General features: G+C 50.5%; 4 protein-coding genes across 4 annotated transcripts; 3 read left to right on the top strand and 1 right to left on the bottom strand.

The window, feature by feature from the left end:
- Positions 1–909: 909 nt before the first annotated feature.
- On the top strand, positions 910–1,064 carry COCSUDRAFT_32716 (hypothetical protein; the record flags this gene model as incomplete). Its single annotated transcript, XM_005648908.1, has 1 exon — positions 910–1,064. A coding segment is annotated over one exon (155 nt), but the record flags the coding sequence as incomplete, so codon positions are not given.
- An 8,906-nt stretch (positions 1,065–9,970) lies between these two features.
- Positions 9,971–16,297, top strand: COCSUDRAFT_65347 (UPF0187-domain-containing protein; the record flags this gene model as incomplete). Its single annotated transcript, XM_005648907.1, has 14 exons — positions 9,971–10,055; positions 10,252–10,316; positions 10,466–10,553; positions 11,043–11,164; positions 11,432–11,495; positions 11,877–11,999; positions 12,432–12,500; positions 12,710–12,860; positions 13,646–13,762; positions 14,320–14,415; positions 14,653–14,741; positions 15,391–15,578; positions 15,896–16,032; positions 16,221–16,297. Exons 1-14 carry the CDS (start codon positions 10,017–10,019, stop codon positions 16,295–16,297), a joined length of 1,425 nt encoding a protein of 474 aa, XP_005648964.1. The 5' UTR covers positions 9,971–10,016.
- A 1,172-nt stretch (positions 16,298–17,469) lies between these two features.
- On the bottom strand, positions 17,470–21,676 carry COCSUDRAFT_14102 (Brix-domain-containing protein; the record flags this gene model as incomplete). The annotated part of the gene is made up of 10 exons (XM_005648906.1): positions 17,470–17,562; positions 17,884–17,979; positions 18,969–19,091; positions 19,238–19,327; positions 19,675–19,788; positions 20,102–20,207; positions 20,708–20,865; positions 21,164–21,196; positions 21,375–21,434; positions 21,596–21,676. 10 exons carry the CDS (start codon positions 21,674–21,676, stop codon positions 17,470–17,472), a joined length of 954 nt encoding a protein of 317 aa, XP_005648963.1.
- Positions 21,677–22,270: 594 nt separating this feature from the next.
- On the top strand, positions 22,271–25,877 carry COCSUDRAFT_35913 (TPT-domain-containing protein; the record flags this gene model as incomplete). The annotated part of the gene is made up of 7 exons (XM_005648905.1): positions 22,271–22,397; positions 22,665–22,884; positions 23,144–23,307; positions 23,739–23,872; positions 24,596–24,791; positions 25,174–25,335; positions 25,816–25,877. The coding sequence occupies 7 exons, from the start codon at positions 22,271–22,273 to the stop codon at positions 25,875–25,877; spliced, it is 1,065 nt and encodes a 354-aa protein (XP_005648962.1).
- Between the last annotated feature and the right edge of the window lie 1,310 nt (positions 25,878–27,187).

The raw sequence follows: 27,187 nt of genomic DNA, 5'->3' as shown, positions 1-27,187 counted from the left end.
AGTTCTGAAGACGCCAGCAGGTCGCTGCTATGTCAAGGCAAGCCATGCAAAGTTTTAGTACCTGCTGACACTGCAGGCTTGTTCACGTATTATCCTGCAGGCACTCATTGCGTTGCATCTTTGAGCTTCAAAATGAGGCACATTACTACTGTCAGACCTGAGGTGGGATGTTTTTGGCAGCAGGGCCAGTCCCTCCGTGCAGCAGCATTGGATTGCATGCTGTGGGATCGCTTTTTACCCCAAGTGGATTACAGGCTGTGGAGAACCGCTCACATGCGCCGGTGTGGGTGTGGGTGGAAACCGTAAGTTCTGAATTTGACTGACCATGCGTTTTTGGACCCTTAAACTCCCTGGAATGTGCAGAGTGATGCGCATAGTGGCGAGGGAGCAGGCGGAGGAGCTGCGCAGCCGGGAGGCCAGGCGCCTGCAGCAGCAGAGCGAACAGGCAGCCGCCGTGCTGGAGCACTCGGGGGCTCAGGAACCTGCATGCCATGCGCCTGGCACAGCTCAAGGCAAGCTTCACTGCCTTTCTGTAAAATTTGATCTGTGGCGCAGACTCTTGAGTGGTTTAATATGACGAAAATAAAGCTTTTCACAATTTACACCATGATCGAGCATGATTAACGGAAATGGTATAACAACCAGGGTACAATTGCTAGAAATGGTCAGCAAAAATAAATGTGCAGGGGCTTCTCCCCTCTTGAAAAAGCTCATCCTTGCCTGTCAGTATGCATGGTTATAGCCAAGCACAGATGTGCAGGGCTGTGACTTTATTACTGCCTGCCCGAGGGCTCCTGCCTGCTTCCAATCGATAGCTGTGGAGCAAGGCAAACCCATCACAGAGAGTCCAGATACTCTCGGCACAAATCCTAAATTGATGCCCTGAGATGCATGTGTGATGGGGCGCAGAACACACGCTTTGGAGAGACGGTGTGGCTCTTCAGCGTGCTGCTGCCGCTCGCCATGCTGGGCCGCGCAGCCTTCCTGTTCCTTTTGTCCATGCTGCACAACTGGTTCTCGCGCGAAGAGGAGCCCCCGACCCTCAATGGGATGATCATCACCTGGTGCGGCGCCCCGCTTCCCACAGACTGCATTTTCCCTTCGGACCTGTGAGCACCTTTGCAGTGAACAGGAGAAACGACAGCATGCGCGGGTACAATGCTGATTGGCCTGATCACCCATGAAAGCCAGTTGGTAGCATCGGCATCTTAGAGGCAGTCTCATGCGTTTGTTGGACAGGTGAAGCGCCACAAAAAGGAGTTTCAATGTATTCAGTGGATGTGAATACATTGAAAGGAGAACTGTCATACAGATGAACAATCTGCATGAGATGGGGCGTGAGGGGTGCAAGGGTGTGTCATGCAGGTAGGCGGGGCTGATCAGGGTGGCGCTGTCAGCGGCGCTGGTGTATTACTTTGACCCCCAGGACGTATCAGAGTTGTGCATATGAGCGATGCTCCTCGCCATGGAGTGCTCTTTAGGAATCTCTGCCTTTGCAAGACTGCCTTGCTGGCAACCATGCATGCAAGTGCTGCCAGGCGCCGTGGATTCCGGAATTGGGCAACATTACTAGCATTGCCTCCATAGCCTTGTTGCATGACCGTGATGCAATGACACTGTAGTGTGGAGAGCCAAGGAGCAGTTTTGGGTGGAGTAGAGTTGGAGGGAGAGTCTTGGGTAGGCTTAGTAACTTATTAGTGATGCATGCTTCAGTACTGACTCACTTCAGCATTTTGGTGTCAAATTGAAATAGTCTGTGCTGCTATCTGCTGTCAACATTGTAACACCGCAGATGCTTACAGGACAAACACATAATATCCCATTTTGCTTTGTATTCCCACCTGTCGCGCACAGGAAAAGCCGGACTGTCAAGACCGAGAATTCCCGATCGGCTTCTCGTCCCTGGCAGTTCCTAGCCTGAACCAGGCCCGGCATTCCCTGAAGTTTCTCATCCTCGGAGATTCGCAGGTTTGGTCGATCTGGTATTTTGCAGGACCGGGGCGTCCCGGTACTTCCCAGTACCAGGGAATCCCGGGATTGCCCAGCGCCGAGCGCAGTCCCGGGGTTTCCTGTGTCGAATCGCGCAGGAATCCGCAGCGGCAGGGACTTTTTTAGCAAAACGCAGTGCTACGTTCCCTGGTAAATCCTAGTTTCGAAAGCCTGTCGAGGGTCACTACGTTACAAAAACAGAGACGAGGCCCACACGTTCTTTTGCAATCGCCCTCTCATATCTCTGTACGGAGGAGTCAATGCTGGCACTGGGTTTTCTTTTCAATATTCAACCCATGCAATTTTGACATCGCAACACTCTGCTATTTTTTCTAACAGATCTGGCGGAAATGACAGGCACCTGAAGAAGCCCCGATCCCAAAGATAAACAGGCCCTGTCTTGCGTATTATGTCGAGTGCTGGAGCCAGTGCTTTCCATGCGTCTGATTTGTCGCTCACATCCTGCACCATGGATATTGAAACAATATCTCAGATGAGCTTGAGGCTAGCATGAACACCTTATAGAACTGGCCAGTATCCATGGAGCGTATTCATGCCTGTTGCCAACTTTCCTAGTGTACTATTGGCAGGAGACTTTCGGTATCACACGAAGGCTGGCGCACTGGCTGAAAGCAATTCCAGAAACGAGCGAAATGTGAAGCATACCTTATATTGTGAGAGACAGATGTCCTCCATAAGTGCTCGGACAGCGGGTAGCGGGCAGCTGCTCTCGGCGTGGTCCAAAACATGAAGTATGGTGTCTCGCTTGTCAGCTTCATATTGCATGTCATGCAGGCACGTTGCCTCCATTGCTTCATGGAGCCTCTGTATAGTCCGGGCACAACAACCTGCACAGGCACATGCATGGCTAATGTTGCAACAGTTAATGCGGGTGCACACGCTCTGGTGCTACTCCTTGTGAGCGCAGAGCTACAAAACGACGATGTCCCCCCACCAGCTACGTGTCAAGCTGTGGCATGCCCTGCCATGCATGTCCGAAAGACAGGTGCCGACATAGTTGAGCCGGCTACGTAGTACCATGTATGTGGGGGTCACCCAATTACCATTATTATGATGATGAAAAAAAGTCCTGTTACAGCTATAAATCCACCGATATGGACACTATAGAGGGTGTGCAAGTGCTCTAGCTAGAGATTGAGGTTGACTAAGGTTCTCAAGGACTTAGCTATCTAGCAACGCCTACTCATCTCTACTAAATGAGGGTGCTGCGTATTGCATTGAAGACATGAATTAACAGAACAAGGAGGAAGTAGCAGAACCCATACCCAGGATCTGTATACCGTGCTTGCTCGCTAGCTGCATTTGCAGCCCCCTCATCTCCTTGTCCCTCTTTTCCAACTCCTCCCGATATTCCGCCTCCACCTTTTTTATCAGCTGGTCTGTCTTCCAAGAGATGTGTCCCTGGAATAGTTCCGCAAAGTAGCGCAGATCAGCTGGCCCTGAATCGGCACACAGAAGCAGATTTGCGCAACCAGAGGCGCTTCTGAGCACATTATGGGATGAAACTGAGACATTGGTGTCCGATCATAATCCTTGCGGAAGCCACATCACCTGCAACGCCCTTCAGAGAAAGGCGGCAGCTGCGGAATATCCACTCAAAATCATCTTCAAACAGCTCTTCAAAGAGGGCAGGCGGTGTAGGGTGAAGCTGATTCCCAGCAGCCAGTTGCGGGCTTGCCGGATTTCTGGAAGCACTTCTTGAGGACCTTTTGCTTCCCCCATGACTCCTCCTTGAGCTGCTCTGCTGATTTGGGGGCAACGGTTGTCTTGTCGCTTCTGCTTCAGTGGATTGGACAGGGCGTAAGGGCTCCAGTGTGGCATTCGGCTTCTGTACACTAGGCGAGTACGCAGCAGTGGCCTCTAAATGCCGCCGATGCATCTCCTCCGCACTGGAATCTGCACCAGCGCAGGTGCTCATTATCTAACGCACCAAGGAACTTCTTGAAGAAAATGAGTACTTGTGACCTTGACTGGTGTCATTTTCCGTTGGCTTCAAGTACTGTGGAACTTGATGTGTGAGATAGAGTGTGGTTCCAACAGGCCACCTTGAGCTGATTGCTCGCACCTAGGAAGTCATCTGAACTTCTCGATGAAAGCTGCAGCTTCAATATCTGCGATTCCGCATCCAGATTTGCCAGCTCTCGTTGATTCTCCACCCTTTTCCTCTGGATGATGCGCTGTACCTCCAGTGCGACAAGGTGTTTGTAGCACTCCAATGCGTAATCCACTGCCTCCATTCCTACAGAACGAACAAGTTTAGATCCAAACGCAGCTCAGCTAATCGTCGTGATTATCACAAGCTATCACATAAAACAACATCGAGCGAGACAATATGTAGTAGCTTGACCGAATGTTACCTAGCTTGCCCTTTGCCACGTATCTGACAACCCTCGCAAACACCTTGGAACCGGATTCATATCGCCTCCAGAACTCTTCTGAAAAAGCCAGTCGACAAGTTTGCACTGCCCTTTGCATCTTGATGTACGGTGTGCAAGGCTCTTCTGCAGTCATTAAAATCGGGATTCTCGAAAGGTTTCAGTCTTTGTGCTCTTGAATTTCCCTGCCACGATGCAAACTCAAATCTCAGCTTCAAGAAGAAGAAGAAGAAGAAGAACGCATAACAGGAGACCCCGGGGGGGACCCCTGCCACGTGCGTACGGGCGCAGCTGGGGGGCCGCGCAGAGGACAACACCTCAAGGCTAGCCCCCGTCATCAAAGGAAATCCCTGAACTTTTTCTGGCCATTCATTCGCAGGAGTGATGGCACCACGTGTCACCACGTGGCAATATTAATCAATCCGATATTCCTTCCAATCAGCTGCTGCAACACCAAAAGAATTATCTTGGAGCCAAAAGGAGGGAAGGACAATCTGTGAGCGATCCGCTCGAGCTCACTGTAAGATCAACGTTGTGACAGTTCAGCTGCAGAGATTGTCTGGCCGGCCAGCAGTCGAGCTGAACTCAGCCAGCACAGAGCAGGACAATATTCCTCCGTTGGACATCAGAAACAAGCAGGTAGCGCGTCAAGGAATTGTGAGATGGTGAGAGTGGCACATCAGAGCATTGGTGTACACCAGCTCATATCCCATACTGTATGTCAAAGAGGGCAAGTGTGATACACAGCAAAGGGATTGCACAGTAGGGACAGTGCTGGTGCCAGTGGCTCTCTCAGTATGAGAGAGTCGGAAACATGCGGGTTCCGAGCTTGACACATCATGAAAGAGGTGGTAGGCTTGAGTCATCCGTTAACAGGCTCACTGCAGGCTCCTGGCAGGAAAGGAACTGCAGAGTGTATACACAATCGGAGCCGTCCACCGTAACGCCCATAAGAAATCATTCTGCAGTTTGCACTGGCATCACTGTACAATGCCAGCATGCGCATACCTGCTAAGAAGCTTGGGCACCATCATACAGAAAGTGCACTGCGAGATGTACACATGATTCAGGCAATCTAAGCAATTCACTTCAATGCCTTCATTCTGCAGTCTGCATTTGCAAGCAACCATGTCACCCCACGCTCATGTCTGTTCAGAAGCTTCAGCACAAGAAGTGAACTGCATAATGCATGCGCAGTGCGTGCAATTCAGACCACTGCACAATGCCATAATTCTCAGTCCTCCTCGCCACCGTTACTGAGGAAGTCATGCCAGATGATCTTGATGTTGTTGCCGTCTTCAACTCTTTGCAGCAGCTCCAGGTTGATGTTGAGATTTAAGGAGACTGGGGTCCTGCATTCTCATCTGGGGCTGGTTCTCTTTACTCCCATCAATCATCATTTTGCTGAGCGCCTTGAAGAGGCGGGATGTCTCATTGACTCCTTGCACAACAACCTGAACCAGTGCAAGCATGGCCATTGTCCATCAGGAGTGCTCTGGCTGGAAAGGAGCAGCAACGGGGCCATGACAGTTGAATCACTCAGGTGTTGCGTCGCAAAGGCGGCCTAGGCCTTCAAGGCTTCATTGATTTGTCATTAGCTTGTTATAGGTTGATTAATACCTTATAAATTAAGGCTTGCAGCGCCCTTGTCACCGATCAATCCATGCAATCTTTATGTGGCAGCGCTCTGCCACATTGTCCAGCGGCTTGTGGGCCATCATGAGCCCATCAGGCCAGCACATCATGTCACTCCAAAGATGTACGGAGCCACTTTTGGCTAACAAATGGAGCGCCTTACTAATGATTCTGTAATAATCTGATGCGTCATCCACACCCTGCACAGCAAACGCACACCGATTCCTCTGCCATCCTATGCAGGCTCAACCTGAGAGGTGCCGTGGAGAATTCCCATATGGCATTCATGCATGTCCTGATCAGGACATCAAAGATTCATGAGCTCAGAGTGATACCCGGCAAAGTCCCTAATCCCATGTCCACCACTGGTGCATAAGCGGTGCGTATACCTCGAAACTCAGGGATGAAAAATAGCTGTCGATGTAGAATGCTCTAGTTCTGGGCAGGCTGCAACTATTGGGCATGATTATAATATCTTGTACAGTCTTGCAACAATTGTGCTCCTCTTTCAAGTCAGGTAGGCAATCAGCTCCAACGCTCTCATGGAATTTACGGATTGCCTGGGCACAAGAAGCTGCACATACCGAGGCACAAATGTCTTGTAATGCTACTTGGAAAAGGCTGTGCATCAAGATCCACAGCAATAAGAATCTGCACTGCCATCTGCATTGATTTGCGCCGTCAGGCCACCAATAAGAGTTCAAAATGAGAAGACGGTGCATACATGTACAGAAGGCATTATCAATTGGGACTTCCCCATCTTACCCATTAATTGCAGGGTGTGCTTGGAAGCTAGCGCTTTTGCAAATCTCCCCTTATATTGCGTTTCTCCTCCAGCAGAACATCATACTCTGCCTCTGTTTTCACTACCATCCTGTCCACCAAATAGATGAGCCTGTACTTGAAGTCGGCTACATACTCGTCCACGACATGCACCTTGTCGGCTACATAGGCGTCCACGACATGCAACTTGCACCCAGTGTGTCCTGTGTACAGCATAAAGTCAAAGCATAGCATGAACTTAAAGTACAATGTGTTTAAGAATTATGAGAAAAATTCTAGCACAAGAATGAGTGCTACATACCGGGGAAATATTTTGTAATGCTTTCACAGTCCCTTTCCCAACGCTGAAACAGACATTCGAACTGATTCCCAAACAGCTGATCAAAGAGACCCTGCTGGGACCAGTGACCTGCCGGTGGCGACTTTATTGCCTGTTGGCCTGCCCATGTGGTGTGATCTTTTTGGGTGGGACTTCCCATTGCACGTGGTTTTGGCAGTGCATGGCTGCCAGAAGCTGCCAGAACACCAGACTGCTTGGGCATCTGCCCACCATCCACATTCTGGGCACTATATGTGCGGATCTGGATCCGCCAATGCACCTCCTCAGTGCATGCATCTGCACCAAGGCACCATATTGAGGTCCATTGGCAACGACTGCCTGTATCATCTCACAGAACATACCCGAAAGTATCCTGACTTGTAAGTTCGGCATCAAGTGTCAGGTATTGTGCAAGAATAAGAGCTGTTCCCAGCCACAGGACAATAAGAGGCTGCTCAATCTCGCGTCCCAACAACAATGTGGAGCAGGGGAAGAACCCTCACAGGCATTTGTGACCAGTTCCTGCCAGAGCAATCCTCTGCAGGTTCTTACCTAGAAAGTCATCCGACGTTTTTGACCTGCATTCGATTCTCAAGTTGTCCATTTCCAGGTTGAGCTTCAGCAGCTGCTCTTCCATAAGAAATCTTACGCCCTGGGTAATTTGCTGTACTTCCAAAGCAACAAGGTGCTTGTAGCCATCCATTGCGTAATATAATGCTTCCATTCCTGGTAACACAAGGCTTTGAGGTCATGGTCAGTTAGAGGTAACAGGGGACCCTCTCATCACAGGGTAACCGACCTATGAAACAGACTGATGAAGGTCAGACCGTTACCAAGCTTCCCCTTCGCCACGTACTTAAGAACCCTCCTAATAACCCTACCACCTGCATCGAACTGTTGCCAGAAGTCATCCGAGAAGGGCTTGTTGCGCCCCTGACGCGATCTTGTGTACGGCATGTCTGCAACGTAGTGCAAGATGCCTAGACAACTTCTTATATCTGCCTGATGGTGTTTCCAAAGGAAACAAAGTTAAACAAAAGCTATCAGACCCACCTGTTCAGGGATCTCGAAGATGGTGTCGGAAACTAGGGGCACGTGAGCCTAGTGGCTATGCACGTGTATACAGAAGCCAGTGTGTACACAATTCAAGCCATCCATTGCAACGCCTATAAGAAAATATTCTGCGAATTGCAGGCATCATTGCACAGTGCAAGCATGCGCAATCCTGATGAGAAGCTGAGAAATTGACCATCGCTGATTAATTGCACCGCCGAAATGACTCAGGGAATTCAAGCAGTACTGTCCACTGCAATGCCGTTAATAGCAGTCTGCAAGCAGGCATGCCACCCCTTGCTCATCCCTGTGGCAAAATCTCCAACACTATTGGTCAAGAAATAAGTTGTGAGATGCATGCCCTGTGGATCCAATATGACTTATCCTTGAGGGAACCCACTGTGATGCTTATTTCAGGCATAGGCAGCCTGTCAGGATATAATCCTGCAGCTTGCATGTATCACGGCGCAATGCCATCATGCTCAGTCCTCCTCGCCGCCATTACTGAGGAAGTCATGCCAAATGATCTTGACGTGGGTGCAGTCTGCAACTCTCTGCAAGAGTTCCATGTTGATATTGAGATGTGTGGAAAGTGGGGTCCTGCACATCCTCATCTGGGGCTGATTTTGCTCACTCCCGTCGATCTCATTTTGCTCAGCGCCTTGAAGAGGCGGTATGTCTCATTGACCTGCGGAGCATGCCACAACAATCTCAGCTTCACCCTGCAGCAGTGCGATAGCGCTGCAGCATTCTTACATGGCGTGCTGATAGTCATGAATGTGTAGTGAACTTATAGCGTGTGCTCTTCATGCATATCAGGGACATTGAAAGACCCTCGTTAAAATTCTTTAACAATACAAGGGGCTTTGAGAACCCGTAATTCCATGCACACAAAGTCGAGCTGCGCACTTTGCGTGCTAGGAACTGGACACTGGTGACAAACTCCTCCACGGCTGGCAGGCTGGAGTGAAGGGCATGATGCAGGGTAGCTTCTGTGCTCGCACGTGCACCAGGCACCGGCCTGTAAAGGACATGCACCTCCCTTGCACAACAACCTGCACCAGTGCAAGCATGGCCATTGTCCATCGGGGCTGCTCTGGCTGGAAAGGAGCAGCAATAGAGCCATGACAGTTTAATGACGTCAAGGACGTTATCCTCACCATCTCCATTAGAATTGCACGAAATCTGCAACGCACACGGCGTGCTCGTGTTCGAGTTCATGAAGGTGCCGTTCGGTTGCCTGGAGGTGATATAGAATTGCGTGTGACTCTCGTTGTCTGGCACTGCTATGAACAGGATGGATTTATTGTTTCATTTAGCAGAGAGGAAGATTTACCATTATCCAGAATAACCTGAACGTGGTTTCTGCAAGCCAGGACAGCATTCTCAATTTTCAATCTGCCAAAATGTGGCAAGCGCTTGGCAGGTTACCAAGACTGTCTAATCCAATTTCATGCAATTAGTGTCAGGGGGATAACTCTAGGAGAAATCCTTCTTGAGTTTCTCCCTCTCATACTGTAGACATCTAGTTCGTTCGAAGAGCGTTCCTTGCCCAAATTGGGCAGGAGACACAATGGGCGGGCAGGTCTCGTAATCCAGCTACCTCTAGTTCCGTGGTGACACCCAGTAAAGTCCAATTTGACAACGATGAGTGCGACATATATAGAATACTTCAGAGCAAAAGAGAACTTGCTATTATGCATGTGTCCGTGCTCCAGATGGAATTTAACTGTATAATTCTGAACCCAATGGACCAATCTTCTATAGCAGCTCGGAGTTGAAGCGAATTGAAGTGGTCTTTATATATACTTTACAGGAATCTTTTCCATCATACCTGCCGTATGTCCCGACTTAATCACCACGCCTTATTTGAAGACCATGTGAGGCCAACTTCCAACTGCAAGTTACTAGCGCCTTCGTTCCTCAATTACTGTGTGTCTCATGTATGATGCAAGCAGTATCTCCACAATATTTCCATTGCAACTGCCCGTCTCAGTTTCATGCAGTGACTTGGAAATGTGGAGACCTCCCCTTTCTGTTGTGAGGATGACCAGATCAACTGCTGTGAACCAACAGGTCGTCACAGCAGCCGATTGGTATCACTTGCGAAGCTGGAGACGGCATCTCCCAGACCTGACATGGTGACTTCCTCCCTTCCATCCGGTGCATGCTGCCACTTTCACTAGCAGAAGCTGGTAATTTGCATCAAAAAAGGATATCCGCAAAGCACACTGCGACCCTGTTCCCTCCCATTCACCACTGACCTTACCACTGCCTGGAATGCTCGCAGGGTCACAGTGTTGTCGGGGTTCTGGCTCTGGGTTGTCTACTTCGCGCTGATCGCCGTGCTCATCGGACTTTACCACACTGTGCTCGTGGTGCGCCTACATCCTCTCTGCAGACGCCATGCATCTCTTACACCGAAGCCGAGCCACCCTCTCCACGCTCTTGCCATTTTGACTGGCATGAGTGCTCAGGGCATCTCATCGCACTCTCAGATGCAGATCATACTCTGGCAGCATGTTCGTGAGAATTCCGGACGAGGGCTAACATCTGCAAGCCGTCAATTGCTCCATTTAACATCCGCTAGCTTGGTGCCACTCCTTGGAGAGCACTACACTTGACCGGTGCAACTGGCGGGTTGAAGGGAAAACCTCTAGACTGTGACCATACCTTGCATAAGACCCTTCCCGCAATACAGCAATGCTGACACTGACTCCCAAAGCATGCAAATGGGAATATCAAGTGCAAGCGGCAAATCTGAGGCTATTCATCCCATTTATGATACCTCGCCTGTTTATGCAGCAAGTTCAACGGTTGTCTTCCAGCATTCATCAGTATATTGGAAGTGCTCTGTTGCTGCGCAGCCGAGGGGAGCCCCTGACTGGCCTCCAAAGAATGTGGCGTCTGTGCTGTACCAGCCCTTCGCAATCACGTCATTTGCGCTAGCGCTGCTGATGGTGTTCCGCACCAACTCCAGCTATGCCAGGTGGGCCACAGCTCCTGGCACTGGTCGTCAGCATGCAACGCCTGGATGACTCAACATGCCGGACATGGGCCATCACATGCCTGACCTTTGAAGTATTACAATCTGGAAGGCAGGTGAGCATGCTGTGCTTACATGTTGGGCCGCAGACAGGCTGCTTGGCAGCAGGTGCACGTGTGGCTCTGAGGAAGGGTCCAGGGTGTGGGCTGTGAGGGCTTCTATAATCAGACTCGACCATGCGTTTTAATATCCAAAGACACCGCTGTGCAGGTGGTGGGAGGCTAGGACTGTCTGGGGCCAGGTGTTCAATGTTACCCGCAACCTTGTGCGGCAGGTGTGCCATTATTGCCAAACCCGGATGGGACACAGTGAAACAAGTGCATTTCTGCCATGCAGTGTGCTGAGCTGTGTAACAGAGCTTGCTTACTACTGGACTAGTAATTGGCGATGCCAGTGTCAGGGCGTGTGTGTGCTGCACTGCATATGTTTTGTACAAATCACTGGTCCTGCCCCGGTTGGCACGGGGCAGTGTGCCCACATATCATTGGGCCTTGCTTGGATCTGGCAAGCCCCGCAATGGATCTTCTGGCAGCCTTTATCTGCAGCTTGTCTGCATGCGCACGTTGCCTCATGGCAAAAACAGGTCCATCACAATCATCAGTGCTGCATCAGATCCCCACCCTCCGTTATATGTGTTATGATGACTCACTCGCAGGCAGACGCCTGGTTTGGCGAGGAAGATGTGGCGGCGTTTCAGATGCTGGTGCGCTGGTGTGCTGCGGCTGGGTACATCCTTCAGGCCCACCTGTGTACCGCCAAACTTGGCCCAGAGGCCGAGGTAGGGCAATATCTTCACACCACTAATACAGTGCTTGATGGGTGCGGGAGAAGTTTCCTCAAGTGCAGTGCAGAGCTTGTCTGCACAGATCCAATCTCAAAGGTGCAAATGGGGTACTCTTGTCGTTTTGCCATAGAAGCGCCGTTTCTGCCGATTGGCTGTTTCAAGGATCTTAGCCTTGGGAGTCCATATATCCTTGGAATGGTTTTGTCCAGCATCTGTCAAGGTCCACAGGGCTGTGGACAGGTGTATACATAGCTGCAGCAGTTGGCGGTGACTCCTCTGTTGTTCTTGAGCTGCTGGATGCGAAGCACCTACTGTCTGAACGGCAGTGTAGTTTCACCCAACGAAGCAGGGGTATGGCAGAGTCATACTCTAAGATGCTGCAGGGCTTGCATGCATGACTGAGGAATCTTTGCCAATGACTTGCAGGGACTCCTGCATCCAGAGGAGCTCAAACTGTTGGCATCCTGGGAGCACCGGCCTATCTGCGCCGGTCAGGTGGGTTGTATTTCATGAACGTTCCCCCCTCTAAAACACTCCAGCGACTCCGCAGATCATGGCGTCGATTTGTCCCCGAGGTTGTCTCCCGGGTGCATGCACATGTGCAGCGTAAACCTGAGACTAACCGTAACAGAAACAAAGCATATGCCAAGCATAAGGCCTTGTAAATGGCAGGACAATGAATCTGAATCAAGCTTAAAGTGCAGGTACTGTCCAGCATTGTGGCATCGGCGGTGAAGGATTCCCAGCTGCGCGCGGCTATGGACGATCAAATAGCGACGTACATAAATGATGCTGGCGCGTGTGAACGCATTCAGAGGACCTGCATCCCATTCTGCTACACCCGCCACACCTCCAGTGAGCCCCTGACAGCCTCTTCGTGCACAGCATCCTTTTTTGCGTTAAAATGTCCACCTATCCAGCTGTTCCACATGCAGTCATGAGGGAGAAGGGAATTAGACACATCTCGCGTGAATCCCTGACAGCCTCTCTGTGCAAAACATGCCTTGTTGCAGTTCTTTTGGTCGAGCATACGGGGCTGTTGTGTGAACGGGAAGATGGGCCGTCAGTTGGAAAGGCCTCTGGGGCTTGCATGCATGAAGACGTCCGCAATTGAAATTGTAGAGCCACCACAGCTGTTGCAGTCCTGAGATAGTAAAAATCCTGTAAAACACCTCCAGGGAGCCCCTAACAGCCTCTCTGTGCGAGGCATGCTTTTTACAAAGTCTGGTCCGAGCTTGTTGGGTCCTGCTGGCAATGGAATTTGCACATAGAGAGGATATTGAGGGGCAAGTAATGACCAGAAGGTGCCCATGTGTGGAGGTCCGCATCTTTGAGCTCCTAGAACCACCAGTGTAGCTATTGCAGTGGCAGGCTTGAGAGTGGCAAAGATTTCTTCCTTACACAGGACCTTTTTTTGCAGGCCTGCTGTTAGCTCAGGGCATTCTGTATCACCCTTCCTTGCTCTTGGATGCAGGAATCACCTGCTGCAATGGCAAGGAAGTATGACCCTAGTGCATCCTGCCTCAGGCAGTCAAATAAGATTTTTCAGATTCCTCGGCCTGCCTGAAATACATGTCATACTACTGCACCTCGGGATCCAGATGAACCTGACATCTCTTATGTGACATGTGCCTGCCCAGGGTTCCTGATATTGTGGCTGACATTTCTGCCCTTTGCTCTGTGGGAAATCTGTGGCTGGGCCTCCCCTGTGGCTGAGGCTGTGCTCGCCTTTCTGCTGATGGGAGTGGAAAACATAGGTAGCCCTCTTCTTGCCAAATAACGGCTCTTTTAGCCAAGCACGTTTGCAAAAACTAATTTTACAAGGCACAGCAGGGTGATAAAGTAGACTCCATGTCAATGGTTTGGACACCAGGATCAGGTGTCTAGCTTTGATGTAGCGATTCTCATTTCTCACCCAAAAACATCTTCCATGAAAATCTGGAGTGTGGGCTGGGACTCGCTACAGTGATCCTGGCACCTGAACCTCGATCCTAAATCATCGTCATGAGGTCATCTTTACGTCTCTGCTGTGCCTTGTGTCACTACCAGCAATCTCTGTGCGCATTGCTAATCACCATAAGAAACAACCAGGTGCAGGCAAAGTAGACATGACGTGGCATGACATGCATTGCTCATGCCAAGTGTCCTGTGGGCTCGTGAGCACCGGTTGCGTACCCAGCAATTTACAATGTTGTAGAGCAGCTCTGCCTACTGTGGTCAATCTGGAGGTGTCTGTGCATTTGAAGGCATGCCGTCATGCATGCAACCTCACTGCCTTGTTTGGTTGCTGAATATGTGTGTTTGCATTTTGCAGGGATACAGATAGAGGAGCCTTTCCACGTGCTGCCCATGCATTCCTACTGCGCAGTCATTGCCAAGAATGCTCTGGAGGTTGCACGGGAGCGCAAAGGTGATTTTGATCTACCGTAACTATTTGCACAATGACCACTCTATTCAAAGAATCTGTCAAGACCACCTCTTTCCCTGGAGAGATGTCCTCGTCATACCACCGAGGTTTTGGGTCAGTTCCAGGCCTATGACTCTGCTTGCAATGCTGGAGAAGCCTTGTCATGCTCTTGACTGGAGGTATCCGATCCTTCTGCAATTGCCTTGTGGGAAGGGTCTCACAGTGATTTCTCCCCTGCAGGCTTGGACCTCTTTGTGGAGGAGGCTCTGAGGAGGGAGTTGTGCATGGAGCCTCTAGGCAAGCTGGAAAATGGAGGAGCGGGTGCTGATGTGCATAAAAAGCAGGAAGAAGTGCAGCAGCAGAGTAGCAAGGACAATGCTCTAGATAGGAGAGCTGTCCTAGACCAGACAGCTGCAGATCCATATTCGGAGGCAGAAATGGGAGTACAGACGTGACTGTCCAGACAGAGGGACTCAGCAAAGCTGTACCCCGAACGCATGCAGAACACTTAAATGCAGACAATACAATAAATAAAGGACAAAATTGATTGTCAATGTTCACTAGCTGCTAGGGCTCTTCAGCTACTGTTTTTGGTGTTGTGACTCTTTTTGCTTCTCAGACTCTTAAGTTCAGATCAGATCTCCTTGGCCATCTGTGGGTACGAAAACATACCCCGCTGGTTTGGTTGTAGCCATTGTTTGAGACAGGCATTGATTTTGCATGTCCGCAGCAGTTATATCATGATCGTTGAAGTGTAACTACTGTGTTGAAATATGCTCGATGAGTGTGGAGTCTTCCTGCCCGAAAGAGGGCAGTCGGGCAGCCGAGTCGAGATCTGCAGTATCGCGGTCTAGTCAGCGGGCTCCGATATTCTCCGATATTCTGTATTCTGTATTCTGTCTCCTCGCGCCCAATTCTCGTCAGTCCACCTTCTGATATTCGAGAACTGCAACGGATCTTTTACGGGGTGCCATGCAGAGCAACGTGTTTGTGCGCCCGTCTGGCGCAGCAGGAGTGTCGCACAAGGCGTCCCCCAGACCAACAAACCCGTCCCTACGAGTCCGTTGTCAGAGCCACAGGCACAACGCAGACCCGAGCCTTCATGAGGCCCGTGGAGTGTTTCAGATGGTACCCCAGCGTGGCGAAGCCACCCTGCTTGACGCCAGGTGCTCAACATCCCTGAACGGATGTTTCCAAAAATGCACCAGGTTTCTGTGGGCAATCCCTGAAGTCATTTCCGGAGATATATGCTTTTAATTTAGCAATATATAATGTTTCTCAATGAGACTTAGTGCTTGCTCTTGTCAAACCTTCACGGAAAGGGCCATAACGCCCATGTGTCCATAGTTGCGAACTCAGAATAGTCAGGCACTCAGATATGCTGAAAGGGGAACAGTATGTTAGCATTGCATATCACCAGTAGAATACAGCCAACACATGCCTCTGCACAAGTTTGACAGATTTAAGGGTTGTGGCTGGGCAGGGATGCCTTGGAAACGTGCAGCGCCTTGAATGACGCCTCGTCGAAGGAGGCCTGCTACGCCACCTTTGGATGCGACGGCAGACGTGTCGAGAAATACTTCGGCGCTGTCGAGGTCCTGGAAACTGCCTGGGAGCAAGGTAGCGTCCGATTGTCCAGAAGCAAAGATGCTCACCTCAGGCCCTGCCAAGCAGGCTCTGTAGCGCAAGGGGTGATGACAACGACTGATTTCATAAGCACCTTGGTTTTTCGAAGTGCCGATGCACGATTGCTGTTCTCCTGCTGTGTGCTGTGTTGGATCTCACAAGGCATTCCCGTCTGATTGCAGTCAAGGAGGAAGAAGTGGAAGATGACGATGAGTTTGTGGAGGAGAATCTTTCTCCATGGCCCTGGGATGGACGCTAGAGCTGCTGCATGAAGCACTGACAGCGCCAGTCAGAAGATCAGATGTGACAAGAGTTACCCGAAACAGCACTTGTATTTTGACGGAAAATTTTGCGCGAGTGGCAAATTGGGCGCGCTGAGGTTTTGGAAGCAATGGTGCTGCCACAAGTTTTGCTGCCACAAGCAGGCACCTGGCGCGCAGAGATCTGATTCCTTGCAGTCATTGGCAAGGCTACTGGGGCACAAACCCTGTCAAGAGTGCCAGTTTTGAAGATTGGACGGTTGAGTGATGTTGACAAAGGCGCCGAGCAGAGTTCTGCAAAGTAGAATTCAGGATAGTCCTGCATGATCCAGCAGAGGGAGCGCTTGTCAAGAGCAGTTGAGCAGTGTGTGGCACGATCCGAAATGAAGTTTTGGAAAGTTTTGAGTTCCAAGGAGGCTGCCTAGTTTTGGAGGCCACTATTGTATAATCACAAATAGGACCTTTGTGTACAAAAGTGATGAGCAGATTTTTCCTTGACCTGGTTTCGGGTGGGACGATGCTTGAGAAGACAGAACAGGGCCATTAGTAGCAGCCGATCTGAATATTAATGGCGAGGATTTCCGTGTGTTGAGCTTTTTTCGTCTTATATGATGTGTTTTTTCCCCCAATTTGAATTCACACAAATGGATGCAGGATCTTGTACTTCATCTTGGGCTTGTGAAGATTATTATCCAGTGGCGCGCATTTTCAGCGTTTGCTGCCCAGAGTTGCTTGTGCATGATGAGCAGCTCATCAAGAGGTTGCAGAGGGCCTTTTTTTACTTGCGGTGTTTGCATGTCTTTGTACCAGAGCAACAGTACTTTTTCATGATCAGATGGTGGCACGGCAAGCTTGCTTGCTGGAAGCTCATGTAAAAGCAAAGAGGATATATTACAGACCATGAATGTGCAGTCGCAGCCAATTCCATATTGAAGTGTTGCTTTTGTTTCGACCTAAGCCCCGGGCCTTTAAAGCTTCCTCACAGGACAAGGATTTGACATTCATGAACTCATGCGTTTTGAGGGTCGATGACCTCATCAGTAGCCTTCACTCCGACCAGTCACTTCAATACAAGGCACATCCTCAGGACAGGCTCACTAATTCAAGAGTAACTTTCACTTTCAGCCGCAGACAGACACAACATTGCACAGATAAGATGCAAAAGGACAGATCAGACAGATACAGGAGTTGGAGCACCCTCGCTTCGCTGCTTTTTCTCCGCCTTGGCAGCAACAGCTGTCTCCCGCCGATCCCTTTTCAACCCCTGCACATTCCAAGCCACGATCATGTCAACACATGCCGGAAACAAACCTGCACTTGAACGGGGGTGACACAACACCATGTTATCTGGCCTTTCCAAGCCCTCACAGCAAAGCACTGCTCTCCAGCCGCAAGGCAAACAGCATGCTACTCAGCTAATATAAAGCACCTATGAAACATAAAAATAGTCCCGCTCTCCTTGAAGAAAGCGCAGGCTGCCGGCCATGCAGTGTCAAAGAAGAAAACATCTCTTTTCAGCCAATAATTGCCAGCATTGGAAGCGCGCGATATATATATATATATATATGCATACAAGGCAGCTCACCTTCATCTTGCGCAGAGGCATGGTTTCAACTTCCTGCCGCGGCACATACATGCGGCCCACCTTGCCTTCCAGATTATCCCTCGACACATTCTTCTCCTGTCAAAGGCCACACAGCACACCGAAATTTATATTTAAATACAAATTAGTCAGCAGCGCGCCATGGCATGCCAGCACACTGCCTTTCTTTTTTGATGCGACACATCTATGTCAGGACGCACATATAAAAGATTCATATGGAAAGTAAGGTTCAAAGTTATCAATTTCACCAGACAGAGGTTGAATTTGAGATCTGCCCAGGACAATTGAAAGCTCAGACGCCTCGAGCAAGCAAGTGCATGCTAAGGAACAGCAGGATAGCCTTTCTAGCACTATGTAGGGTGGCAACGAGCGAAGTTGAGGCTAGGGAGTGCTCAGTTAAGAAAAGCACGAGTGCGTTCAACGAGCCGTGGCCCTCAAACAAGAGGTGTCAGAATAAACATTTGGCTGTTCATCATTGCACTCCCCAAATCCCAAACTCTGGAGTGACAAATTGTCACCGCCTGCTCTAGATCTGAACAGGAATGCTAGATTGCATTACTTTATAGTGTGCAGGAAAAAGAAGCCACAAGACGCCCTCAGCAAGTGCCTATTAGGCAATTTTCGCCACCCTTCTTTACGAGGGACTGCTGATCTCCAAGGTGATAGAACCATCACAGGGCATTCTTGCAGCACTGCATCTTTCAGACCCATTCAGCTCAACTTCAAACACCTGGCATTACTGTTTTTTACCTGCCTATCTTTCTTCCTCCCGATGTCACCAACATTCTGTGCGCTAAATATGCATGTCCTTCACCTAAGAGTACTTTTATTAAAAACGTCATCTTTGATGCACTGTTGACCTGGGTCTTCGCCTGATTATGTCCTGTCCTTCACCTAACTACTTTCACCAAATGTCTCTTTTGATGCACTACGCACTGTGCACCTGAGGTAAAAGTTCTTCACCTGACCAAATCCCCTCCACTGACATCCCTTCAAAAAGTCCTCAGTAAATACTACCTGTACCAACAATCTCTGGAAAGCAAAAATGATAAGATCCAGGCGCGCACCTTTTTCTTGTGGATCAGAGCACGCTTCATGGCTTCCTTTTCCAGGTCGGCAGCTGCCGGCCGCGTGCGCCTGATGGACAGGTCCATCTCAGGGCCCATCTCCGCAAGCTCCACCCGGGGGATCTGCGCATGCGAATTCAAATTGAATTCGAACCCAAACTTAGAAAGTTTCGGATGTCCTGCCAACTCTGACCGTGGGGATCAGCGCCAGCAACATCACTCCCGCTTCCAGCCAAAATCTTGAGAAGAAACACTGCCTCGGGGCGCACCTTGGTGCCAGACTTCTTGAAGCGGATGGCGTAGGGCCGCAGCAGCAGCTTCCTGTCCATCGCAGCCACAAATATCACATGGTCCACGCCCTGTCAACCACACCACCAAAATCAAAATCCCTCAGCAAAATCCCTGCAGCACGGGAGCAAATCCCAAGCTTCCGCCTGGTGAAATCTGCGCAGAACGCTGGAACCTGAGGTCTCCCAAAGTGACCTATTTCTGGGGCAATATACCACATGGCATGAATAGCAGGCACCCTCAGGACGGGCTCCGAATCTTGAGACTCTTTAGAAAGGTACACAGGTTGCAGACATGCTACCGGTGATAGAAGTTGACAGGATGCGAATGTGTGCTGTAAAAACCTCCTGTACTCTGCAGAACACTCAAGGTCCCACAGGGCACAAGGGGGCAGTGATGGAGGAATGAGGGGCCTCACCTTGAGGTTGATGCTCTCCACGAGGCGCCCCCTGAACAGGTCCAGCAGCATGCTCTTGGCCAGTCGGAAGTCTGGGTCGCTCTCAAACTGCTCCCCCACAAACGCAAAGCACGGCTGCGCACACACAGGACACCTCGTTTATCATCATGCATGACACGTATCTTAATTATCAGCATCAAATGGAGCATAGCAGCACACAAATTCAGGGGTCTAGACAGAAACACTTTTCTCAGTACATGCACATCATAAAATGTTCTAATTGCTTTTCTTTGACTGGGTACCAAATGCTCTTCAAATCAATTGGGCTATAGTAAAAAGGGGATGACATGTGATGTCACACCGAAAAAATAAAGCCGAGAAAGAATGCATACAGGAAAGTCAATGTTCAGCGAACGGCAAAATAGGGATTTGCTGATGGGAGGCACACCTTGTTGCCTGCTTGCACAGAGGCGGCGGCTGCTGCAAATTCCCGGATGGCTCTGTACTTGTCCACACCGAGCTCCAACAGATCGTACACCCTGTGGTCGAAGAACCTGCGCAGCGCAAAGACCAAAGGATCTCATCCCATGTCCCCTATGCGATAATCAGAAGAACCAACCTGTGCAATCCAAAGACCAAGAAGCTCGTTCCATCTCCCCCATGCGACCACTTAAGCATCCCTTTGGACTTTATGTAACCTGAATGATCACTCCCTTGCAACCACATGGTGAGCCAGCGAACGTGCACACACAGGCGGATCTAGTCAGCATCTTAAAGAAGGAGGGAATCCTTCCATCTGGACACAAACGGCAGCTGTTCACAAGTAGAAGGACCCTTCTGCCTCAAGCTGACCCACAGGAACTTCAAAATGACACACAAGCTGTGTTCTCACTACACTAAAACTTGCAATTAAGCAATGTGTGGTGCAGAGCCCCTCGTGAGCGGGACACCGGCTCCCACACCGCATGCTCACCCCACACAATTTCCGTGTGCTCACCAGTAAAAAATTTCAAGGTCACCAGCGGCCGCAAACAATTCAAGAGCAGCCACCCACCTGCCGAGGATGAGATTGTGCGGGCGCTTCTTGGTGTGCGAGTCCAGCACAAACATGCCACAGTCGGCTTTGCGCGCCAAATGCTCCAAGTGGGTCTCACCGCCTGGCTCAAACGGCTTCATGTCGTCGTTTTTCCGGCTCAGCTTCAGTGCTTCCCTCTGCAGAGACACCAGCATGACAACCTTGAGTGAGGACAAGAACACACCGAGTTCTTCCTGGCCAATTCCCCCAGCCGGCTGCAAATGCATCTCTCAGGAGTACTGTGGGGAGAGACACAGGGAGAGGGAGAGCGGTCTGCTGACGCACACCAAAGGAATATTTGAGTGGAATGACAAAGATCCCACAGGAATTGACAAAAGATCCTGTGGGTTCTGCAGGAGACGAGCGAACGATGATCGGATGGCACTGGGAAGGACATAGAGAGGAAATGCATGGGAGGACGGGGCGGATACTCACGAATTTCAGTCTGTGGATGTCTGTCAGGACGTCCTGGGGAGAGCAAAAACAGAAGCTAATCAGCAACCGCTAGCAAGCTTCATGGTGAAACAACAGCGATTGGCAGGTGTCAGCATGTCTCATGACCAGTATATGGTGCGCAAGGCAGGTCTCAGGAACATATTTCATGCCTAGAATATGGTGTGCAAGGCGAGAATGAAGGCGGCTGTACCTTTGTGACTTGGCTCGTTTTATTGCCGTGCAACAAGAGCACTGTCTTGACCTCTTCCACCTGCGCAGAACAAAGACTGTTTGAGGATTGTGGCAAAGTACTTATCGTGTCCTGGTGTGGCGTGACTTGGATAACAAAGTCAAGTCTAGAAACGTCAGGATCAACTGCAGGCACTGCACATCTTTGCAAGGCAAACTAAATTTTTTCATGTGCATTCTCACCAGCTTCGGTTCGCGCTTTTCCATAATCCGCTTTGCCCGTTTCGAGCGAGGCTTCACTTTTACATCTTCTGCCCTGGCCATTTTGCCGTGGCCTTTACAGGAACAAAGGCCTCAGCCACGCCCAAAGATGATCTTAGCTCCTATTAGAACTAATATTATATGGCCGATCAGCAGATAATGGCAAAATTATTTCTATCCTAACCATACAGTAGACAAATTGCTGTATTGCTGAGTGCACAACAATAGTGGGCGATCCTAGCGATTGCAGCAACGCTACCCAACGATTTATTTACTGAGATCCTGCACTCTGTGGCGTCTGAGCTGCACTCTGGTGTCTCGGAAAGTGGGCCGCCGATCAATATCCGGCGGTTCCCGATTTGGCATCTCGGAACTGCGAAAGGGAACGCCCTCATGAGGAGACTCGTTTGAACTGTTCAAACGAGTGCACCTTGCAGGCAACTCGCGGCAACACGCTCCGATACAAACCTTGCTTCAGCAAGCTTTGCCACACCGGATCGCCAAGAACTTGTCTTTCACGGCATCCCAGGTCCTGGTCATAGGGAACGAGGGTCCGGTGGAGGCTGGAGCGGCAGCGGAGCTATGGGCTCCATATCAGCGGGCGCAAGGTCATAGAGGGAGCATCGAGGAGGCTAGAGCGCATCCTCCAGCAGAACGATGACTATATTGGAGGGCAGTGAGCCGCGCATGGCTGCCGTGGTAACGAATGTGGCGCTTCTGGCAGCATATTTGACCCTCAACTCCACCTTGAACCTGCTGAACAAGTGGAGCCTGGGAATCTATGGTGCGCTGTCAACCAACTAAGAGAGATTATTTGTTGATATGCCATGTCTTCTCAAGCACTGGGCAACTGCTGCCTTCTGTGGTGCCAGACCACTGCTGCATTCAGCACCTTGCTTGTAGGCTGACCCACTTCCCACAGTGTGATACGACTGCTAAATCCACTATAGATTGGTAATATATATTGCAAAAGTTTAGGGCCTATGAAGCACTGTTCAACATCATCAAATGGCGTACCACTAAAGTATCTCGTCCTCCTGTGCACATGCAGGCTTCTCCTTCCCTCTCTTCATGACGGTGTCGCACATGCTCTTCAGCCTCGTCGTGCTGGCTCCCTTCATGATGATGCAGCCCTTCAGGAGCCTGCACAAGGCCACGCTGGAGAAACAATGGAAGGGCATCATATGCATCGGAGCCTTCATGGCTCTGAACATAGCCCTGAACAACCTGTCCCTTGTGGACATCACCCTGTCCCTCAACCAGGTCATCAGGTGGAAATCTTTGCCCTTCTATAATACCGTCCTCTTCTCCTTAAGGCTGCAGCTCTTCTTGTTGATGCTCAGACTGTATTTCGACTGTGCCTTTTGCACCTTATTGCTGGCTGTCACACTCCCATCGATGTTCCCATCTATCATTTCATGTGGAGAACAAGTTTGTCAACAGCCTGGAAAGGGCACCAGAAACATGTAAGGGGAAAATCACCTTCGGCAACTGTGAGCATATGAAGATGTCTCGGAGACGAATGCGCAGGTCAGCGATCCCAGTGGTGACAGCACTGCTGGCTGTGGCGGTTGAGAAGAAGGTGCCAACGCGGACCGAGGGCGTTGCACTGATGGTGCTCGTGAGTGGAGTTATGGTGGCTGTGTGGGAAGGGGCCGCAGGCAGCCTGAGGGGCATCCTCGTCTGCATTGCAGGTAAGCTTAACTCCTTCCATCAAGTAAGTTACATGGTGACAAGTTCTTGCCTTTCTTGTGCCGAGATCAATCAAGCAGGGCCTTCATAACCCCAGACCCCAGCATGCCTGCAGACGGACCTTGCCCCCTGGCAGGAAGGGTGTGTAAGGTCAGCATCCCAGAGAGTGATTTGGTCGAGCACAGCAGGGCGATGCGTGCAGTGCTTGGATCTGACTTCCTTCCTGTGAGACAGACCACTGTGCAGACGCGCAAGGATTTGCTATAAAGGAGTTCATCATCCGCACTGCATTTCCTGCCTCCAGGGCGCAGGCTGATACATCCAGTGCCTTGCTCCAATTCATTATTGCCGGTGTCTAGGTTGCATGCAAGGACTTTGCATGTGCCCCTTTGAAGGTCATTCTGCGGCACTGACACTTACTTCCTCTGTGCAGGCATGGTGAGCAATGCGCTGATGATGACCACGTCAGGCAAGGTGCTGTCCGAACGGCTGGACGTGCTTCGGCTGACTTTCTACACTGCGCCCGTCTCCTGCGCGTGCCTGCTTCCCTTCTATCTCACCAAGGAGGTCAGCCTCTGGCCTTGCAGCGATGTGCGATCTTGGAAGGGTCATGTGACACCGTTTGATGTGTATGTGTATGTGTCATTTTCAGACGCGTGAGATGGTCAATACTACAGAAAGGCATGCAGTCCAGTAGAGACCGCCAGTGCGAATCCACAGCCATCACGAGCCAGCCGATTCACAGCTGGTGCAACGCCGATGCAGTCACTGCTATTCATTGGCATTAGTCATGCATGAGTCATCGTTGCTGAAGGCACCCCCCAGAATCCTCAGCTGAGGGGCTTGCAGAGCACAGTGACTCTGCAGATGAGAGCAGTCGCCAATGCCAGCAGCTGCGCCAGTGTCAGCAGCTCTACATGCCTGAAGAGTGCGCAAGCTACTGTCCTGATAATGCAGCTGCTGCCAGGTGTTCACAAGGAGGAGTTTGAGAAGCTCACTGCCTTGAGGCAGCAATGCAAGCACCTCAATAGCTCCCGTCTCAACTGGCCATTCTTTTCTCCTTTGGCAGCGCAGATAATTTACATGACATAATCACTCTTCATCTCTGCGGCCGCCAGAACGGATAAACTTTCACTCAATTTTGGAAACTATTACCGCACGCAGGGAGGGCATCTTTCAAGGTCCTTTTTTGCCCCGACAGGCTGCAGCAAACGCCCGCACATGGTTACTCCATTTTTTGTTATGATTACTCATATATCATCATGATTAATAATTTATTGTCATGCGCAGGCAGCGCGGCTGTCGGAGTACGCGGATGCGCACAGGGACGGCATGTTCCAGCTGCTGCTGGGCGTGGGATGTGTGAACGCGCTCGCATACAACGTTGTGCACTACCTGATGATCCAGCGCACCTCGGCGGTCACTACCACCGTCCTGGGAGAAATCAAGATCGTGGGGCTGCTGCTGCTGTCCGCCCTGCTGCTGGGTGAGTCATCTGAGCATTTTATTAGTCATGCCCTGGCTTGCACAGGAGACACCCGTCAGATTGAAGCAAGTGAAAGATTGGGGTTTGGGCGTCTGCGGACTAGATTTGAAGCTGTTCTGCAAGCATGTATCCTGTACCAAGTAAGCAAGCAGTGAATTCATATTTTGGTGCACCAGCACTGTGTTCAAGCAACTATCAGATTTTTGATAAACAAATGCACATCCATGGTATGCAAGACAATGCTTCGTGTACAGGTCTGTGGTCTGTGAGTGAACAGAGCCCAGGATCCAATCTGCTTTGTGATCGGACCACAGCATGCTAGCACTGGCGCCAGTTATACATATGGTAAATACTGAAGCAATGCATAAACTGCACTGAGCAGGGGAGGGCAGTCAGATGACTCCTCGCATGATCGCCGGCTGCACGGTGGCAGTAATCGGCTTCTGCCTTTACTCCCACGCCAAAATGGCGGCCAGGCCGGCCGGGCCGCCAGCTGGCACTGATGTGGAGGCGGCGGCCAAAATTGGCGCGGCCGAGAAGGCGGGTGACCTGCTGCCTGTTCTGGTACCGGCCAAGGGGGGGACCCCATCGAAACTGGCTCGGGCCAGCAGCGGGGAACGCCGCGAGTCCCGCGGCACCATCAAGGCCGTCCGATTCGACCGGAACGCATGAATTCGTGCGAAAGTAAGAAAATTCTGCTCAAAACTGCTTCCAATGCGCTGTTGCAATGCAGTGATCCTGATATCAAGCCGTCTCCAAAAGATGGGACAAATCGCAGCGGGTATTTGCCTCAGCTGAAGGGAGCCATAAGGGCGAGTAAAGTAGTTCAGGCAAATGACACCACCTGTCAGGAATTTATCAAAAGGCTCAAATTCCGGCCTTTGTGGCTGCACCTGGGTAATCTGCAAGCGCGCAGTGGATGTAGGACAAGCACTGGTCCCCACTGAGTGCTTGGAACTGCACAGCGCTGAGATGCGCAAATAGCTTTCATAAAGGCAGCCTGCAAAACAAATCTGCATTGCAGCTGCAGAATTTGGCAAGGAGTCCTCGAAAGCTTTGGAGCTGGAATGGTGGACGATAAAATAGGATGAGGATACTTGAGGCATCAGCCCTGCAAGCTTTAAATGAACAGGACCGGGCATGCGAATGAACATGGTCTGTGTATGCTATATGGGCGCTGGACACAGCAGCCTTTTCTGCAGCTCTTTACATTCCTGCAAAGCGCTGCAGCAGCAAGTGCCCACAAACCAAGGGCTCCAGATACCACCGCTGGTCCCAAGAGGGGCAGAAATGCGTCTAGCAGCGATGTATCTGCCTGCCCGTGCCCAAAAAACGGCCCACGCTGTTGCGATATGAGTTTGAACTCTCAACTAAATGCCTGATCGGGCGGACCAGGACCGGCCAGATCTGGCGAGCCATGCGCGCCTGTTCTGGCAGACGTGCTTGTGAAGTTCTGTCTCATGGTTTCTGTGACATGGTCTGTACAGGTTTTGTCTTAGAGCATGTCCACAACCGATGGGGCAGGATCTGTTTTAGCAATCCGTGCCTATGGCTGTGTGAAGCTCTGTGTGAATGACCTTGTTTGTCACCCCTTAGTCAGTCAGCCAGCCAGTCAGTCATATTAGTCCACGCATCACTTGTTTGCTGCGCCAATACTGGCTGCTGGCATGATCTTTGCTCACTGTCTAGAAATTGCGGTCTGCCCATGTGAACGTGAGAACTGAAAAAAAACTGCTCAGCTTCAGCAGTCTGGGTGCAGAATTAGGTACTTCCCAAAGACAAAGCTGTCTCCTTTTCATCAGCCACAGCAAAGCATGGAGAACTTTGCGTACAGAGTAGTCTTAGCAGTGTTGTATCTGTTCTATGAGTGGTAGCAATCAGATTAGCTGCAGGACAGGACCCAGCACCGTTAAGTCTTTTCTGATCTTTGAAGCTCCGGATGAAAGAGGCACCATGTTGTTCCTGCATTTGGCTTCACCTCTTGCTGCGGTGATAGTATACGCGTGATCTGTAAATTGCATGCTATCCCTGCACGTGCAATTTTTTATTGGCTTCTGTGCAGCTCATGAAACATGTGAACATGTGAACAGGCTTGTTCCTGCAAGATGGCCCCTTGTATACTAAGCATGAACCTGGCAAATCCAACGAGGGATCCAATCAACAAGTTGTAGCAGCATTTTACTGCAGCTTGTCTGCAGGACGCACCTTGCTTCTTGGCAGAAAAAATGTGCCATGATTATAATCAAAATAAAAAAAAAAGTGATGAGCCAGATATCGATGCCAGATCATTTCCACCGCTGCTGACCTCACACATTGCCATAATTCCAATCTTCGCAAAACCCCCCAAAATGCACATCCTATTTCCAGACATGCCAGTCGCAGAACATCAGAAGTCC

This window comes from Coccomyxa subellipsoidea, assembly GCF_000258705.1.
Source record: "Coccomyxa subellipsoidea C-169, whole genome shotgun sequence".
NCBI lineage: Eukaryota > Viridiplantae > Chlorophyta > Trebouxiophyceae > Coccomyxaceae > Coccomyxa > Coccomyxa subellipsoidea.
This window is presented reverse-complemented; position numbering and strand designations above follow the sequence as displayed.